The sequence below is a fragment of the Panthera leo genome, chromosome B3 (genome assembly GCF_018350215.1).
Source record: "Panthera leo isolate Ple1 chromosome B3, P.leo_Ple1_pat1.1, whole genome shotgun sequence".
Lineage (NCBI taxonomy): Eukaryota > Metazoa > Chordata > Mammalia > Carnivora > Felidae > Panthera > Panthera leo.
The window spans coordinates 73,433,711-73,452,228 of NC_056684.1; the positions used below are offsets into that span (position 1 = coordinate 73,433,711).

The 18,518-nt window shown below is 47.4% G+C and overlaps 1 protein-coding gene and 1 non-coding gene across 6 annotated transcripts in view; both read right to left on the reverse strand.

Moving 5' to 3' along the window:
* Nucleotides 1-2,464: 2,464 nt before the first annotated feature.
* SLC7A8 (solute carrier family 7 member 8) overlaps nt 2,465-18,518 on the reverse strand; it is a 78,084-nt gene continuing 62,030 nt past the window's right edge. For 4 of the 5 annotated variants that reach the window (XM_042942736.1, XM_042942735.1, XM_042942737.1 and 1 more), the window contains 8 exons: nt 17,459-17,584; nt 15,234-15,387; nt 14,481-14,604; nt 12,916-13,019; nt 8,796-8,892; nt 6,892-7,041; nt 5,113-5,290; nt 2,465-4,609 (listed from right to left, as the gene is read on the reverse strand). In XM_042942736.1, coding sequence (XP_042798670.1) covers nt 4,446-4,609; nt 5,113-5,290; nt 6,892-7,041; nt 8,796-8,892; nt 12,916-13,019; nt 14,481-14,604; nt 15,234-15,387; nt 17,459-17,584 — 1,097 coding nt within the window. In that variant the 3' untranslated portion in view covers nt 2,465-4,445. Of the gene's footprint in view, nt 4,610-5,112; nt 5,291-6,891; nt 7,042-8,795; nt 8,893-12,915; nt 13,020-14,480; nt 14,605-15,233; nt 15,388-17,458; nt 17,585-18,518 lie in introns of those variants that run through there. The other variant, XM_042942740.1, reaches the window with a different exon arrangement.
* On the reverse strand, nt 16,594-16,755 carry LOC122223405. Its single transcript, XR_006204282.1, has one exon. It is a non-coding gene; the product is annotated as a U1 spliceosomal RNA (small nuclear RNA).

Here is an 18,518-nt window from a genome sequence, read left to right on the forward strand (position 1 = left end):
TGCATTCTGGATGTCCCTGCAGGGGAGGAGTGGGTACTGGACAGGAACAGGGGAGGGGAGGGCAGTGCCAGCTAAGAGCAGAGGGCTTCTTGGATTCCATGGAGTTACTCAGGAGTGGAAAGAAGCCTCCTTGGCCAGCAGGATCATTTCCTCCTGTGCTGCTTCAGTTGCTACCTGTTTGCATTAACTGAAACAATGCATGATATATTATCTTAGTGACTTTGTAACAGGCCTCAGTTCAAAAGTCACCTCCTTCACCAGGTCCTTCCAACAGGGAGGCAGCCAAACATGGCAGTCAAGTGTCAGAGAGAACTGGGCTTACATCCTGCCTCTGTCACTTCCCAGCTGGGGGGCCTCAGGCAAGTTACTTAATCTTACTTGTAAAATGGCAGTAGTAAAGTCTACTTTGCTAGATTGTTTAATTACTTTGAATAAGATAATGTATAGAGAGCAACTTATCAGTAAATGTTCAGTCTTCTTCTGCCCTTCCTCTGACCACCTCTTGTGGTTTATCTGTGTCTCCTAAGTAGACAAACTATCTGTAGCCTCATCCGATGCCTTAACTTGACAGGTATTTTGGGGCATGTAGGCACCAGGCACCATACAGGTTCTGGGGATCTGGCGGACTCAGCTCGAAGTCCACCTGGTGTGGGCAGTCAGCCATGCCTGAAAGTGCACATGTACATGTCATGTGCCTTCTTTCCATCATAGACTATTTGCTCCTTGAGGGTAAGGTCAGATCCACTTTTTGGACTTCTTCAGCTGACCATATTGCCTGAATTATAATTAGTAGAGGTGGATTGTCAAGTATGAATATTTTCATGGAGTCAGCGGGACTAAGTATTTGAAATCTGTGCTGATTTGGAAAATTCAGGAGTAAGTTTGCTATTCTCATAGCATATAACAAACCCCTTGGACACGATGGTTCTAAGATATGTTGTGTGACTAACGAATGCTCAAGCAGCTATGATTTCAGTGACCCCCAAAGTCCCTAAGGTCAGAGCATCTGAATTCCTACCATTAAAGTGACTGACAGGGTTAAGACAGGGTAAAAGCCCAGGTTAAAAATAAATGCATGTTGCCCAGGAGGAGACTACATTTTCCCATTTGACCAGGTTAAAAAGGTCAGCAAATGTCACCTTAGGGGGATGGTGGTAGTGGATAGGAACAAGTGTCTCCACAGGGTGAGAGGGGACTGGGAAGGGCCAGACTTGCTGGAATGAGGCAACATGGAGAGGAAAAGTATGTGTATTGGGGCAGAGGGGGTTCAAAAGGGTGGATTTGAGTCCTGGAGAGAAGCCTCTTGCACAAGACTGGCCTCTGCCCAGTTTTGCCCTTGCTCTCTGGGGACAACCTTGGGCTGGGAGATTGAAGGACTCTTTGAGAATAGGTTTAATCCTTTTTTTTTTTTTCTTCTTTTCCTTTTCTCTAAAAGTGCTATATAGGTTAAGTGACTTGCCCAAGGACACAAGCTGTTTAGTGGCTGCTGACCTGGGACTCAGAGCCAAGCATCTGTACCCTTGTGACTGGCACACCTCCAGTCTGAGTCTAGAAGAAATGCCAGCCATAAATGAGGAGTGTTGGGGCCAGGCCAGGACTGGGAGTAGAGGCATCTTGCCTGCCTGTGTCCTCACGTGTCCTAGATGGTAGAGGGTGATGTCTTAATAACCCCCTCCCCTGCGCATGTCTGCCAGAAGTACTGGCTCTGGAGTAATGCAGCCCCAGGACAGGCAGCTGGGAGGCTGCCCACAAAGGAGGCACTCCAAGCAAGGACTGGGCCTAATCCCATCAACTTCCTCCAGCAATTAACTCAAAGCACGAGGCGAACTTGTTCCTACTGTACCTGCTCCCTCCTCTGTCCTCACTCAGCAGCCTTCCTAGTCTTCTAACTAGACACGGTCCTCTCAGTCTGCTCTGTGCAGCTGAGGGGGACTGTGTCTCACCTCCTAGTCCCTCCTGTCAAACCCCTTGTATCTGGCTGGGTCTTTTCCTAAGTCTCCCTGGCATCTCTCCACAAGCTCAGCCTGTCCCTTCCTTTCCCACCTGGTGCCAGCTGTCCTGGTGCCAGAAGCCTTTGCTGATCCGGCCTTGGGGAACCACCCTGCCTTTGCCTCCCTCCACTCAACTTAGTGCTGTCTGTCATCCATGTCCCCAACTGGGCAGTGAGGAGGTTCTTCTTCCCAGCTAGTTTGTGGGCTCTCGGTAAAGTAGGAACTTTAACACTTTCTGATTTTACTGAAGCAATGAGAAAGTTTTTGGTTCAAAACGAGAGGGAGTTAAAACAACAACAACAACAACAACAACAACAACAAACCCAAAGAGGTGGTATTTGTACTGGCACTGAGTCCCTGGAACAGAGCAAGGGCCATTCTGGGGTGAAGCTGGCAACCAAAGCATCCTCATGAGATAGGAAACACCTGGGGACTTTGTTTCAGAAGATCACTGAGTTATTACCACCAACAACTTCATTTCCATTTAAAATTTTATTACATCAAAAGAAAAAACAAAAACAAAAAACAAAAAACCCTCCACAAAACGAACTCTAACCCTCAACCAACTCAAAGACAGAAGATTATTATCCAGGTATAACTAAGGCCCTCCCCCCACCCCAAACAACCTTACATTAAAAAATCCAAAAGAAATAGAAATACCAGCTTCAAAAATATTTATCCAAAAAAGTAAGGCATTCACTTTATGAAACAAACAAACAAATCAACCCCAACAATTAAAAGAGGGATGGAGGTTGGAGGAATGAGAACAGAGAACAGGAGGACGGTTCCCTGACCCTTGAGGGGCCAGCCCTATCCTGCCCTCCACTTGGAAGGGACCAGAACTCAAACCAAACCTGGCAGCTCACCAATGGGGGGTCAGGCAGGCCAGGTGGGGAGTTGGTGGAGCCAAGCAAGCCAGGAGCACTCCCCACGTGTTCTAGTCTAAGCAGATGGTACAGGGAGGTAGGAAAGAGGGGATCCTGCTTTGCGATGAAAAGATCCTAGTCCTTAGCACAGCAAGTGTGGCAGGAAGGGCAAACATGGTGGCCTTCCTCTGGAGTGCAGGGAAAGGCAGCCTCTGCCCACAGGATGGCCAGAAGTCCACATACCATAGAGAATGTGTCTCCAAAATGGGTACCTTCTGCCACTGTCCTTTCATCCTGTCTTGGAGGCTGTCTAAAGACAGGCAGTGGTGGGACCAAAAAAGGGGGGTATCTGAGTAGGGGGAGGAGGGATGAACTAGCCTTCAGAAGACACTCTCTCCCCAAATAGTCTTCCAGCTTATGGGATGGGCGCTTCTGAGGGGTGGGTGGGAAAGCACCCTCCATTCCAGGAAGGCTTTTCATACCAGGTCTATCCTGACGGTTAGAAATCAGGGAGTATTTTTAGGTCCAGTTCTTGGATGGGAGGTGACTTAAGGCTGATTTGGCTTGGGTTTCAGGCCTGAAGGGCTTGGGGAGCCTTCACATTGGTTGGTCCCAGAGCCAAGCCAGAGAGGAGGAAAAGGACATGATGGGGGTGCCAGCAGTGGGCATGTTGGGGGCATGGCTGCAGGGATAATGGAGTGACTGCTTCTTCTCGTGGGAGTAGGGAGGGAAGAGGAGCTGAGCAGCTTTGCCATCAAGAGAAAAATGTCCACTACACTGAAAACAAGAAGACTTTCTGGCTTCAGGAAGCTTTGGCACCGAATGGGGGTCAGGATGCAGGAGACAGGGGCAGGGCTGGGTTTCTGCAATTTGAGCCTTTCCCAATCTCTTCCACAGGCCTGGCTTGGGGTTAGGAGGAGGGGGCAGTTCTCCTGCTCATTGGTCCTTAGCTCAGTAGGAAGGTGGTGTCCCGACAGGAACCTTGCTCTAGCCAGGGAGCCCAAGCTGGGGTGGGGGGAGGTACCTGGGGAGGGGGAGAGGAGAGAACAGAGGGAAGCATCTCTCTGATTTCTTGGGTTCCTAGTGAAGGGAGAGGGATATGGGTCTCTCCAGTTGACCTTTAAAGATGACAGATTTGCTTGAGTCTGTCCCTCCCCAAAAGACTCACTGTTGCTTCCACTTCTCTGAGCAGAGGCCTCCCTTGGGCTCAGGAATGGGGAGGGAAGGCAGTACTGAACTGGGCTCCTGAGGAGACAAGTGAGGGTTTGAGCCCCCAGGGCGGTGCAGGAAGGCCCTGTAGGATACCCCCAGCAGCTCCTCTCTCCTCCCACTGCTTGGAGCAAACCCTCACAAGGGTTTTGGACATAGGCCCTGGTGGTAAGAAACTGGTTCTTTGGGTACAAATGTCAGTGTCTTTGTTTATAGTTTTTTACACCCACACCCAGGTCCTGCCCCTGCTTGACAGAAGCAGAGGGGTGTGTGTGTGTGTGTGTGTGTGTGTGTGTGTGTTGGGGTGGGACCCAGCCCGGGAAGGAGGGCAAAAAGGGGGTGTAGGAAGAAGAAGCCAGTTGAGAGGGGATGGTGGTCCTCAGGGCTGGGGCTGCTCCGAGTCCTTGTCCTTGCAGGCAGTGGGTTGGTAGATGGGCTGCCGCTGTTCTTCTGTGTCCTCATTCAGCTCCTCTGTCCCTGAGCCCCCCTCCACCTCGGGGTACACAACCACACACATCTTCTGGCTCACCAGGGTTAGCAGCTCTATGGGAGGTTACACAGAACAGGTCAGTGCTGAGCATCCCATCAACACAGCCAACCAGGCTATGGCCCTGCCCAGATCTCCTGCCCCAGATGTAGACTCAGCAGAGCTGCCAACACCTTCAGGAGACTTCCATTCCAGGAGACAGCCACCTTACCACCTCCTCTGTCTCTGGGAAGCCTGTTTGTTGGCTGCCCATTCCCATAAAAGCCTTAGTCCTGCACCTTCCCTACACTTGCTGACCACCAGTTCCAGGGTCTTCCCTGGCCTCTACCTCAGGCAGCTCCTGCAGGATGGCTGTCAAGTTGCCTATTTTCTTATAGGTCTAAGGTCTGTGTGCAAACCTCAGCTGTTCTCCCCTCCTCAGAGGTTTCTGGGAAGGCACCCACCCTTTCTCATCCTGTCTTCTTCTACGGAGCTCTGTGGACCAGCCTAGGACTCCTGACCAGGAGACCCAGTCCAGACCAGAAGGCCCTCTATCCATCCAGAGCCCTCAACAACTCACCAATGAAGTTATTGAAACACTTGGGCTTGTGTTGCCAGTAAACACCCAGGAAATAGACGGGCACTCCTGTCAGCATGATGGCCAGGCCAGTGCCACACACCACAGGCTCCGACAACAGGCTAAAGATCAGCAGGAAGGCCCAGAACAACAAGTAGATGATGGGGAACAGCAGGTTGATCTGTGGAGCAGAGGTGCTGTTAGCTGTGTGGACCCCAGGGGCCCCAGGATCAGGGCATCCTCCTTCTTCTCAACCTATAGGGAGGCATCTTTGAGGGCAAAGGGTAGACTTCACTCAGCTCTGTGGCTTCCACACCCTTAGGCCTGACAGATCAAGTGCTATGTCAACAAATGTTGGTGAACTTGGGTAGTGGGATAGGAATAGGAGAGGGGAACTAGGGAAGGAATGATTTTCACTGGATCTTCTCTTCTGGGAAGGATGAAACAACACCTTGTCATCCATGCCATGTGTTTGTGGCAATAATAGAAGCCCATGGGGATCGATAAGCTTGTTGGTATATTGGTATATATTTGCTGAGGTCCTAGGGTGGAGGAGAAGTGGAGGAATGAGGGAGAGGAAAGAAGGAACTGGCCTGGATATGTCAGGTTCCTTACCCTTGCCCGGTTCTAGGCAGGGCCCTCATCTGGGCACCATGTGGGCAAATGTCCATCCCTCTCAATGTGAAAGATCTAATCCCAGGATCAGTCTCAATGTGTCTCTCTAGCCATTTGAGAAGATAAATCTGCCAAGGTCCAAGAAATCAGGAAACCTACCATAGTATAAGACAGTCAGGGGCCTCAGTTTTTTCAAAAAGAAGCATCAGCTCTATGGGCTTCATCTTATCTGGTTGGCCACAGGTGGGAGTTCCCAGTAGAGTCTTCTTCAAGACTCTAGATTCAGCTGCCTTTCTCTTCCCTGTCATCTCTTCTCAGAGGGTATGAAAGGGTTGGGGGAGGGATGGGTTATTCTATGTTGTCATCCTAGCAGGCTTTCTAAGAGTGGTAGGAAAGTGGTGGTGGAAAACAGATGTCAAGAGCTGGAATTCCTCAGCTGGAAGAATCTTCTGGAAGGATCTAGTCTTCTCTGTTTCTAGAATAGGATTGTTCAAATAGCTCAGGGATATACTCTATTCTTCCAATTTGCAGGAGAACCCAGAGTGCTCTCACATATTTTTTTCTGAGCAACCCCATTCATTCCCACCACACAATTATCTCTTGTAGCCATCAATAGGTTCACCAAGCACCCTACTACCTATAGGGCCCTAGTAGTTTAACAAGAGAGGCACATGGAGGGTTGGGGTGGACTGGGAAGCTTCAGGGAAGAGGAGGAACTTGAGGCCTATGTGGAAAATGGTTAGGATTTGGATAGGCAGATGGGAGAAGGAAACTCATTCTGGGATGGAGACATAGCTCAAGTAAACTCAGCTATCTGGAGGGATAAGGAGGAGACTGGACAGATCAGCAGATTCAGGGAAATGTTGGAGAGATAAGGGAGTCTGGAAAAATCAACTGGAGTTTATAAGAGTCATAGGAAACAAAGAAATGACCTGATGAAAGTACATTTAATCTAACTTATTCTTCCAGCTGCAATTTGTTCTGGTCCTGTCTCCAGTGGAAAATGGAAATGGCTGCCCCATTTATACATAACCCTTGCTTCCCAGAGGGTCTGCTACCATCATAGAAATTATGATCTGTGGTCAGCAGCTGATAACAAGGTGATTTAAAAATCTGGGCTGCAGCTAGAACCAGTAGAGGAGATGGAGGGGGTCCCAAGGGCAGCACCTTGATAGGGCGGGGGATGTCAGGCTTCTTCCAGCGAAGAACTATCTGTCCAGCAATTGTGACTCCATAGAAGAGGTAGTTGATGAAGCCCACGTAGTTGATGAGTGTGTACATATCACTGGTGACCAGCATCAGCAGGGTTGAGATGCACTGTAGAGAATGGGAGAAACTCATCAGTAATCAGAAAGATATTTGGACACTGGAGGAGCTATTTACAGGTCAGGGGACTGTTCTGCCTCTAGGAAGACAACACCATTTTATGATGAATGTCTCAAAATTGAGACTTTACAGCATCCCCTAGTCACCCTGGCCATTGCTAACACCTTCGTTGCCAGTAAGTTCTTTCTTATTGCAGGAGTGATAATAAAAATATTTAAGCACTGGTATGGCATGGGCACTAACCAATCAGAACAGATACTGGCTGTAAACAACTGGATTGGCTACACTGGCGACAGTGGCTCTACGTCTGCCCTGGTCTCATTTATATTTCTTCCTTGGTTGTAGCTCAAGCTGGTTTTTTTTGTTTTTGTTTTTTTTTTTTTTTTTTGAGTCCCTTAGGGAAGATTGTTAACTGCAGATTAAAGCTTTATTCTTACCCTCAATCTCTTCTCCTGAGTCATTATCCTCCCCCCCCCCGCCCGCCCCGCTTTTTTAAATATCACAGTTTTATAACAATCCCAGCCAAAAAAAAAAAAAAAAAAAAAAAACAAAAAAAAAACTGTTTATAACAGTTATAAAGCACTTACTAGGTGCCGAGCCCTGTTCTTAGTGTTCTACAAATATTAACCCATCTAACTCTCATAACAGCCCCATGAGGTTTTCTTGACAGAGTCCACTTTCCAACTTCAAAATCATCTCAGTGGCTCTCTCAGAACCATGTTCTGCCCCTTTGTTAATTTGTTAAGGCCAAGAGAAGGTTCAGTTCTCTTGTAAGATCTGATGGTGAAAATAATCTAGAAGATTTTAACAGGCAAATAAACCAGATTCTGACTATACTTGCCTTGCAGTCACAGGACTTCACCAATGGCTCAAACTGGAAACAAGTCTGTGGGTCACTGGGAGCACTAGGTGGTCTCTAGGCACCTTTCACAGCTAACCAATCAGATGGCCTTCATCCTGTATCTGAACATTCTGAAACTCCCCTCATGTTGTACAATGTTTCCACTTGACTCCTGAGAACTCTATTATCCTGGTCTAACTGCTTCTCTGATGGAACAAAATCATTTTTAATACTGTATTCAGGATACAGAAAGAAAAAAAAAATAACTCAAAAGACTCAGTGGGGACAAGTCTTTGCTCTTTCTTTTTACCCCTCCAAATGATTCTACTCGGGGCCATTTTGCCCTCATTTCTTCCCTGTCCCAAGTTTCCTTTTCTTCATTTTCAGTTACTAGTCTTCCTTTCTTTATGATTTTCTTATTTGGTGTACCTACGCATAACACTGAATTTGTTTCAGTCATGTTTTCCAAGAGATAGGCAGAGCTTCCTGGGGTAAGAAGATTGAGGGGAGTGCTGGGAGTGTGCAGCAATTGGTCAGGAGCAGGGGCCCAAAGCTGCAACTCCGTGAGCAGCAGGTGTAGGGGAAAGCCAAGAAAGGAGAAGTTTCTTTATGAGGCTGTAGAGTCATGAGACAGTCCCTTCAGTCTGACCCAAAAGGATGGGAGAATAGAAATGAGCCAGGATGAGAGCCTGAAGGTGTTTCATGACTCAGGGTTTTTCCTTGTTCTTTCTCTTGATATTCACAAAGCCCACTCATGCCATTTGCCAGATTATCTAAGACCCAGTGAAACCTAGGAGCAGGCCAGAGGGGGACAGGGGTGTGTGGGGGAAGTGTGAGCTCCCAGCTCAAATCAAGTGCTAAGAGAAAGGGTGTATATAGGACTGGCAGAAGGAGGGGCCCTTACTGTGAAGAGCAAGGCTGGGATTGGAGTGCAGCGCTTCACATGGATCATGGCCAACACACTGGGAAGGTGGCCTTCCCTGGCTCCAGCAAAGAATAGCCTGGTAGAAAGAAAAGGAAGTCAGCCTGGGATGGCCCATGGACCACCTAAGGAAGGTCCCTCCCCAGCCCAGTCTCCCTCATCCATGCCTACCTTCTGCTCACACAGGAGCATCTTCCCCACCCCAACCAGGTACCCACCTTCCCATGCACACTCCAGCCCACTTGTCACAGGACCCACGTTCACAAGTGCAGGTGCAGGCAGACCAGAGGCAGCCAGTGGATAATGGATGGATTCTGGGTGCATGGAGACCCCGAGTATGGTCTGAGTGGTTTGGGGTTACTGATGATTGTGCCTTCACTTTACGGGCCTCATAATGCTTTAATCCCTCTAAAAATGTGCTTCCCCCATTCTCGAGGGATACAGGTTCTCTGATACATGGGAATTGAACTGTCTGTCCATGGAAAACCTTAAAAACACTGATATCCTAGTCAAGAAGTAGTTGCTACTTTGGGGGTGGAGAATGGGTGGTAGACCAGAAAGGGAAACTTGGGTGATACATGGAAATATTTTATATCTCATTTTGGGTGGTGCTTACATGGCTGTCTACATCTTTCAAAACTCATCAATCTGAACACTTACATCTGTGTATTTTATTGTATTGTACATATTGTATTTTATTATACCTAAAAATTTATATATCCTTAAGCTACTTTTTCTATTCCCCAAAAAGCCATCCTAAGGAAATGAATAATGAGTTAGTAAAAGGTATGTATACAAAGATACTCTAATGATAAAAAAGATTGGAAATATCCTAAATGCCCAAAAGTAAGAGATTGATTACATAAATTATGGTGTATCTATTAATATGGAATATTTTACAGTCATAATAATGTTAAAAAAATTGATCACATGAGAACATGCTCACAATACAATGTCAAATGGTAAAAGCAAGATAGAAAACTGTATGGTTCCATACAGTATGGTTCCAATTAATTTAGAAATTATGGACATGTAAAAACATACCAACTGATTATCTCTGGGTGATAGGATTATGAGTAATTTTAATTATCTTCCTTAGACTTTATTAAAAAATTAATTTCTAAAATAGACAAGGAATTTATAATTGGAATAAAAATTATTTTTTAAACTTTTTAAAAATTAAACTTTTTTGGGGAGAGAATTGTAGATTCACAGTCAGTTGGAATAAATAATACAGAGAGATCCTAGGTATCCACCCTGTTTCTACTGGTAACATACTGCCAAACTATAGTACAATATCACGGTCAGGCTACTGATGTCTAAAAATTAATTAAAATTTGGGGCGCCTGGGTGGCGCAGTCGGTTAAGCGTCCGACTTCAGCCAGGTCACGATCTCGTGGTCCGTGAGTTCGAGCCCCGCGACGATCTCGCGGTCCGTGAGTTCGAGCCCCGCGTCAGGCTCTGGGCTGATGGCTCGGAGCCTGGAGCCTGTTTCCGATTCTGTGTCTCCCTCTCTCTCTGACCCTCCCCCGTTCATGCTCTGTCTCTCTCTGTCCCAAAAATAAATAAAAAAAAAAAAACGTTGAAAAAAAAAATAAAAATTAATTAAAATTTGTTTAATGTTTATTTAATTTTTGAGAGAGAGAGAGAGAGAGAATGAGCAGGGGAGGGGCAGAGAGAGAGGGAGACACAGAATCCAAAGCAGGCTCCAAGATCTCAGCACAGAGCCCAATACGGGGCTCGAACCCACAAACTGTGAGCCAAAGTCAGACACTTAACCGAATGATCCACCCAGGTGCCCCTAAAAGTTAATTTAAAAAAATGTTTATTTATTAAAAAAATTTTTAATGTTTATTTTTGAGAGAGAGAGATATAGCATGAGTGGGGGAGGGACAAAGACAGTGGGGAACACAGGATCTGAAGCAGACTCTGTGCTGAGAGCAGAGAGCCCAATGTGGGTCTCAAATTCATGAACTGTGAGATCATGACCTGAGCTGAAGTCGGACTCAACCGACTGAGCTACCCAGGTGCCCTAAAAGTTTATTTTTAAAAAGAGAAGGTTTAACATAAGGGAACGCTTCTTCTCTGTCCCTTTTCTGAGAGAAAAGAATACAAGAAGCTGTTGGGAGTCATTTACATATTAGTGCGGATTAGCTTTTTCTTTTCTCTAGAATTTTGTAGGGAGAAAGAAACACCTAGAGGTTGGAGGAAGGGGATGGTGTAATGGGGACAGAAAGGACAGAATCAGCATGCTAGGTGTTCTGAAAAAAACTGTCACTTACATTGTAATTTGTGTGTGAGGGGGATGGAGCTAACAGCAGCAGTTTGGTAGAAGTGTGGGAGTCCATTATGGCCCCAAGTACCCATGTGCATCACCATCAGCTGCCATCATCAACCTCCTAGGCCACTGTCACTAGTTTCATGCAGCCACACAATATCGCCCCTCTACGGTGCAGCCTCATGCACCCAACTGAGCCACAGGTGCTCTGTGGGCCTCATCATGCACATAGCCAGGGCTCTGCATTCACATCCCTCCTCCACATGCAGCCAGGACCATGTGTAACTGTCCAGGTCCAACAGCATTTTCAAGTGTCAAGTTCACAAGAGACAATTCTTGCCCAGCTAGCTGACAACAGAAGAGACAATGACATTAAGCATGACACACGCCACACACACTCCTATTCCTCAGGAAGGATCATCCTCTCCATACACTAAACACAAAAGAATAAGAGAGAGCAGGGAAGGAGGGGGAAGGAAGGAAGGAACTGGAAAGATGAGCAGAGGAGGCCTGGTAGGTGAGCTGTGCCTCTGAATCAGAGGTCTCACACACCAGGGCCACTGTGTCCTGCATGCATACACAGCTATACCACATGCACGCAGACCACTGCTTGGCCTGCCTGAGGGACAAACCCCACTCTAAAGTGACTATAGCCAGTCACTCTCCTTCCAATAGATCTCAGAGAGCCTCATGGGTCACTGCTCTTCCACTGCTCGCCCTCGGTTGAGGCCTCCAGGTGGCCACTGCTCCTGTGTAATACGCACACGAGGTTGCTGTGGGTGAGTCTCATAGGGTCCTGGGGTAAAGAGGATACCTACACTCCCTCTTCCCTGCCCTGGATCCTGAAAACATGGTACTCCTTTGACATTTCATGAGAACTCCTCCCTGATGGGATAGGTGGCTTTGGAAGCAGCTAAACCCAGGGACACCACTTTTACTGTATCTTTTCAGTAGAACTGTGCCCTGGGGGCAGGGAACTTTCTAAGAAAACTGGGAGAACCCCTAGAACCACACCAATGGAAACTATCCAGTGTCTGCCGGCCTCAATAGCCCATTCCGGAGATAGTAAGAAGAGACACTGAGGAGGGGCCAGATTCCTAGAGGTGTGGAGGCAGGAGCTAGGGCTTCCTGGACCCACTTGAACTTCTGGCTTCCCTGAGAATTTGGGAGTTTGGGGCATGGCTTTGGACAAATGCTTTCCTTTAGCTCTTCCACATTTCTCTTACTTCACACACTCTGCCCTAGTCTCCTGAGCGACCATGAGAAGGCTGCCCATAGCCACATGTCTGTTGAGCAAGGAGAAGCTGCAGGGCACTCAGAGATGATCCATCCCACCTATGGGCTGGTCCCAGAACTTCCATGAGACACCAGCCCAGAAGCCCCAGGCCCATGCTCCTCCTGGTCCCTTGTAGAGTGGGGTTCCTTTCTAGCCAGCATAGCCTGTTTCTAGTCAAGTAGCAAAGGGGCTCTGAGGCTGCAGCTGAGACACTGTCCTGCTGCCAGTCACAGTACTCAGACCTAGGACTGCATCAGGTGGCCTGGGACCTCCTCAGCCCTGGGCTCCTACTGAAATGAGGTGGGATGGGGCTTCTCGCCACTACATGTGAAGCCACACACATCGCAGGTAACCACGTGAGCAGCACACACCCCTCTGCATCCAAGCTGACACACATCTGCCCTTATGTGAGCAATCACCCCCTACCAGGTCACCACCCAGGTGCCCACACAGACCCCTGCTGATGGAGACAAATACCCCACATATACACAGAGCAATAAGCACAGCAGAATGGCCCCTGGTCCAGGAAAGGCCTGGACAACACTCACCGGGAAGAGGTGAAGAGAGACCCATTTACTCCGCCAAATGTGGACAGGGCAACAGAAATGGGCATGATCCAGGCCATGACCCCTAGGAGCTTCTCTCCAAAAGTCTGGGAGAGAAAACAAGGGGGTGAGCAGAAAAGGAGAGGTTACAACCCTCCACTTGTACATCATTCTTGGGAATGCTCCCTCCCATCTCTATCCTTGCTGAGTCTCTCTGACTAGGGTCCTGAGGGGAGGGTTGCAGGCCCCAGGCCCCTTCTGCACCACACCGCCACTTCCCTTCCCATGTTGATCACCACACAGTGGGCATTTAATCAGTGTTTTGGGCTATTAACTGAAGGAGACAGTGCATGGTGGTAATAATAATACTAATAATAACAACAACAACAACAATGACAATGATGTGGTAACATTTGTTTTCCTTGTCTTATGGATGAGAAAACTAAGGCACAAACTGAGATCACAAACCCAGAAAGTGGAGGGCCAGGACTAGAAGCCAGCTGTGTGAATCTGGGCCTCATGTGCATTATACACGAGTGAAGACAGGCAGGCCCAACAGTTTGGAGCTCTGAGACCTTGAACAAGGTCCTTAATTTTTGAGCCTCAGTTTTCCCATCTGTAAAACAGAAATGGATCCTAATTCATAGAATGAGAATTTCTAAATTTATAGAAATAATATGCTAAGAAGGGAAAAATGATAACAAGCCACTACATAGGCTGAGAAAGAAAAGACAGTGAAGCTACAGACTAGTCTTCATATATTGAAGGAATATAAAATGTCAGGGGACTAGCCTTTTCTGTTTTCTGAGCCAAGTACACATTCAATTTCTAGCACATTATGGGGGAGGGGTTGTTTAGAGTAGATGTCCTGCTGGGTTAGGCTGGTTGGTGGTCATGGAAACAGGCTACCACTGAAGGACCTCTTTCTTTACAGTCCTCTGAGATAAGCCATGTGATGACAGCTTGGCAGGGTGGCATCCAGGCCCAGGTGAAGCCAGGTGAGGGAACGGCATGGCTCCCAGGTCTTTCCTGGATATCAAAGACCCCAGTGCCTTGGATCTACATGATCTCTTTCCCCAAAAAGCACAAACCATTCCTACTTTCTGACTATTTACGGGCACACACTTTTCCCTGATGAGGGAAGGAATCAGGCTGCATGATTTCCCGAGGAAGAAATGAAGGCAGAGAGAAATGGTGTTGTCTTCTGCTAGATTATATCTTTCTGAGGAGGAGCCTGCCTCCTTTATATGATCATCACATTTAGAGTTTAAAGTGCCCCAGATCAGGAGTTAGCAAACTTTTTCCGTAAAGGGTCAGATAGTAAGTAATTTGGCTTTGCAGGCCATACAGTGTTTGTGGCAACTAGACAACTCTGCCGTTTTTGCTGTTGTAGGTACAACACGGCTGTCAGTTTGCTCCTAGGCACTTGAAGATGTGGTTTCTGCCCTGAGTACTTGGGTTGACTTCCAATTCCACAAATCCATGGATCAGGGAAAAGTGAGTGGGGCTAATCAGGCAAGTCTATGTCAACATTCCTGGTTTGAAGGACTGTGAGTTTGATTTCTTACCACAGCGACTGCGTTTGATGCCAGCAGCTCCTGAGGGGACATTGCAGTGACATAAGCGACATTGGCAAAGACATACACAAATGTGACCAGTGGGATGGAGATGAAGATGGCTCTGGGAAGGTTCCTGTAGAGGGAGAGGAGGTGAGAGGGGGAAGGCCTGGCACCTGGGACCACCTGCTTTGTGATGGGATCTGGGGAGTGCCTTTTGTCTTTCTGCACACAACTGACTTTGCAGTGCAGCTGACTTTACACTTTTCTGTGATGCTCCCTCTCCCTGGGGGGGGGGGGGTGGATTTGTCTCAATATGGGCAGGACAATTTAAAGGAAATGAAACAGCGTAGGCTGGGAATATGCTCCATACTGTTGGTCCCTTCCTGATTGGAATCTCCATGATGTACCTCTCTCCCCTGCCTCAAGACACAAAGACCCTCCTGTCCCAAGACAGGTAAATAAGATGTCTGGAGGCCTCTCAGGGCACATTTCATCCTCTAAGGCAGTGGTGTTTCCTCAGCCCTGTTTCAACTTTTTAATCTGCTCTGGGACCGTCATGGCATCATTTTTCTCCTCCTGGCAGGGTGTATGGCAAATGGTTAAAGTTCCTAGGAAATAACTCTTTCTTTAAAATAGACCAGGTCATGGTCAGATGGGGCTGGAGGTGGAGAAGTGGCCAGGGGACACCTGGCTCCCTTTTCCTAGTAGCAGGTGCCATGACCTTTTGAGGGATTTGGGAAGAGCTGGGCTATTTCAACTCACTTGTAGGGATCAACAAGTTCCTCAGTCACGTAATTAAGAAAGTTCCAGCCTCCGTAGGCAAAGGAGCCCTGAAGGAAAGCCAGTGCGATGAGGCCGATGTTGGGTTCTTGGAAATTCTCAAATGCGTTCTTTGGCTCCAGCCAGAAATACTCTCCTGTGGACGCAAGGGGCAGGAGGCTGCTCAGAGAGATAAGCCAGAGGCCTGGCGGCCCTTAGCCTGCCTAGTCCCCTCTTGGCCCCTCCCTGCAGTGATGGTCCAGCTCTTTGTCTTGTCTCCAGTGAACCCCACACATCGGAGAAGTGGGACCAAAAGGAGCAGGGAAATAGAGATCTAGGACTTCCCCAGAACCTGTTAACCAGGAGTCCAAATGGGGACTCAGGTTCAAAGCACAGTGCTCAACGTTCTTTTAAAAGGCAAATTTACTTGGAAAGAAAGGCCAGGGGTGGTCACTGGTTAGGGCAGGGTAAATCTGGGGCAGGTGGGGGGTGGGGGGCTGGCTTGTTGAGATTTGGAGATACAGGATTAGGGTCATTGGCAGTCTCCTGACCACCTTCCTTTGTATCTAAGATATATCTATATCTACTTTTTTATACGAATGTAAACAGTTTTATTTAGAAACAGATAGGTACCTGTTTGTATTGTAGAATATAAAACTTGATTTACACTCTATAAAAAATAACCAGTATCCAAATTCAAGAGAGCTAGCATTCACAGAACATACAATGTGGGTGTGTAGCTACTGCTCACCAGCCTCAGGCTTGACTTAAACCAAAAAAATAATCCAGGGGGATTATTAGAGATTAGAGTACAATGCTTGCTGCTGAGCACCCAGCATCCAGAAGTTGCCGTTTTAGCATATGAAGGTTTGCTTTCTAAGTGCGTAACTTTAATAAGGTCTAGGTGCTCTGTACCTAGTGAGCTGTGAGGCTCTCCTGCCACACAGTTTTCACAAAGCATGAAGAACAACAAACACTCACACATAAACTCCTATAATGCCATTATTAGTTCATGCTTGCTCTTTCTTTGTCAATATCCTCCTATCTCTTTCTAAGGTGTGTGTCTGGTCTCCCTCTTCATGGTATAGATTCCCTGAGGACAAAGTCCTTCAGCAAAGAGATTTTCTACTGCTTTCCCAACCCTTAGCACAGGGTCCTGTACACAGTGGGCCCTCAAGAAAGGTTGCTGATGACACTGTAATGAGACATGGATTAACTGCCCATATTTTACTTATTCATCTGTAATCCAGCACTTGGACAGGAAATAAGATTACAGTGATCAGGAGAAAGCATTGGGACCAGAATAGGAGGAACTTACTATCTCTGAAAAGATAGCACAGTGATTTCTTTCTTTCTTTCTTTTAGGGGAAAGCGTGAGCATAGTCCCCACTACCACAAATTATGTAATCACGTTTCTCACATTTGGAGAAATCGCAGGGGTCAACACATCCGGAGTACAATGGATAAGACTCGCCCTGGGAATACCACCTTCATGATCATGGTATCTCCCCTGCCAGGTAAGTACATACAACAATTTCTTTAAACAATATAACCTGCTAAAGAACTTAACATAACTGGTTGAAATAACAGCAAACTTTAATTAGTTTCCTGGAGTAAATATCCAGGCACCCCACAAGGCCTTTAGAGCTTGTAGGCAGATGGGAGGTCTCTCTGTTTGTCATCTGACTTTCTCCAGGAGGCAGTGACACTGGGCAGAGCCTAGTGGTGCCATGGTTCCCATGGAAGCCAAATACAGACTCGGGCTTGGAAAGGACCAAATCCAGTGGGGAATGTTGGCAGGGGCCCCAGGAATGTCGAGCTCTCTCTTGTAGAGATTATGAGTATTTTGAAATGTGTAAAAATCTCCTCCATTCCTCATTTTAAGATATGGACAACATACAATATAAGATGCAGGGAGCTTTCCTGGGGCTGGGGCAAGAGGGCAACAGGAGTCCAGAGATCTGGGGTCTTTACCTAGCTATGCTAGAGCCATGAGGTCAGCATGGGAGAACTAAATTCTGCAACCCAGGTGGGGCATGCTCAACTTCCAACCACCCCAGGAAAAATGGTTTCTTTTTCCCTTTGTCAAGCAAGTGAAGAAGAAAAGTCATTCAAGGCCAGAACTGGGAAATCTCAGGGTGTGCACATGTTCAAAGACAGTGTGAAGGGGTATGTACATGCAAGGGGTGGAGAGTTGGGTAGGGCCCTGATGTTCAGGTGATACTCACCTTTGCAGATCTGTACAACTCCCATGATGATGATCAGGGCCAGGGCCAGGAGCTTCCCAGCTGTGAAAATGTCTTGAACTCGGGTGGCCCAGCGAACACTGGAACAGTTGACCCATGTGAGGAGCACTGAAATGACAGATCCCCAAACATACCCTCAGGGCTATAATGAGGCCCTCTGCACAGAAACAGAAACGCTCCTTGCTCCTGATGATGGGATTGTAACGGGCAAGCCAAATTTCCCTAAAGCTCAGCCCAGTGTCCAGAAACCTTGGCTAGGTTAATGGGTTACAAATGGGGATTATGTGCCACAAATTAGAGCTTGGTCAGAGCATGCCCTGCCCAGGGCTGAAAGCCAGAAGCAGGCATGTAAGTGTGGGCACTGGCTTTGGGGAAAATCAGCATCTGACCAGGGTGCAAGTGTGGGCTTTGTTTTCAGGTCACTATGCTCAGGAGGAGCCCTGAGCAGCTGGTAGATCCTGAATGTCATCTTCCTCAGCCTGAATTTGGGGCAATAGAGGTTAGGGGAATCTTTTGTTACCTGAGGTATAATTTCCATAGAGTGAAATTCATTTTTCTAAGTGTACAGTTTGATGAGATTCAACAAACATGTTTCATTATTTAATCACTTCCACATTCTTTGATGTGTATTTACTTACGAGAGAGAGATGGAGCACGAGCGGGGTAGGGGCAGAGAGAGGGAGGCACAAAATCTGAAACAGACTCCAGGCTCAGAGCAGTCAGCACAGCGCCTGATGTGGGGCTCAAACCCCAAACTGCGAGATCATGACCTGAGCTGAAGTTGGACGCTTAACTGACTGAGCCACCCAGGTGCCCCACTTCCTCACTCTTTATGCGGAACATTTCCAACACCCTAAAAAGTGCTCTCTCTTGTACACTGTGCTCCTTTGAGGTCAGTCCCCTTCCCCTACCTCTGGTAACCATTAATTTGGCTTCTTTCACTAAAGTTTTGCCTTTTCTAGCATGTCACATGAACAGAATCATATAATATGTAGCCTTTTGTGTCTGGCTTCTTTCACTTTCTGTGATGCTTTTGAGATCC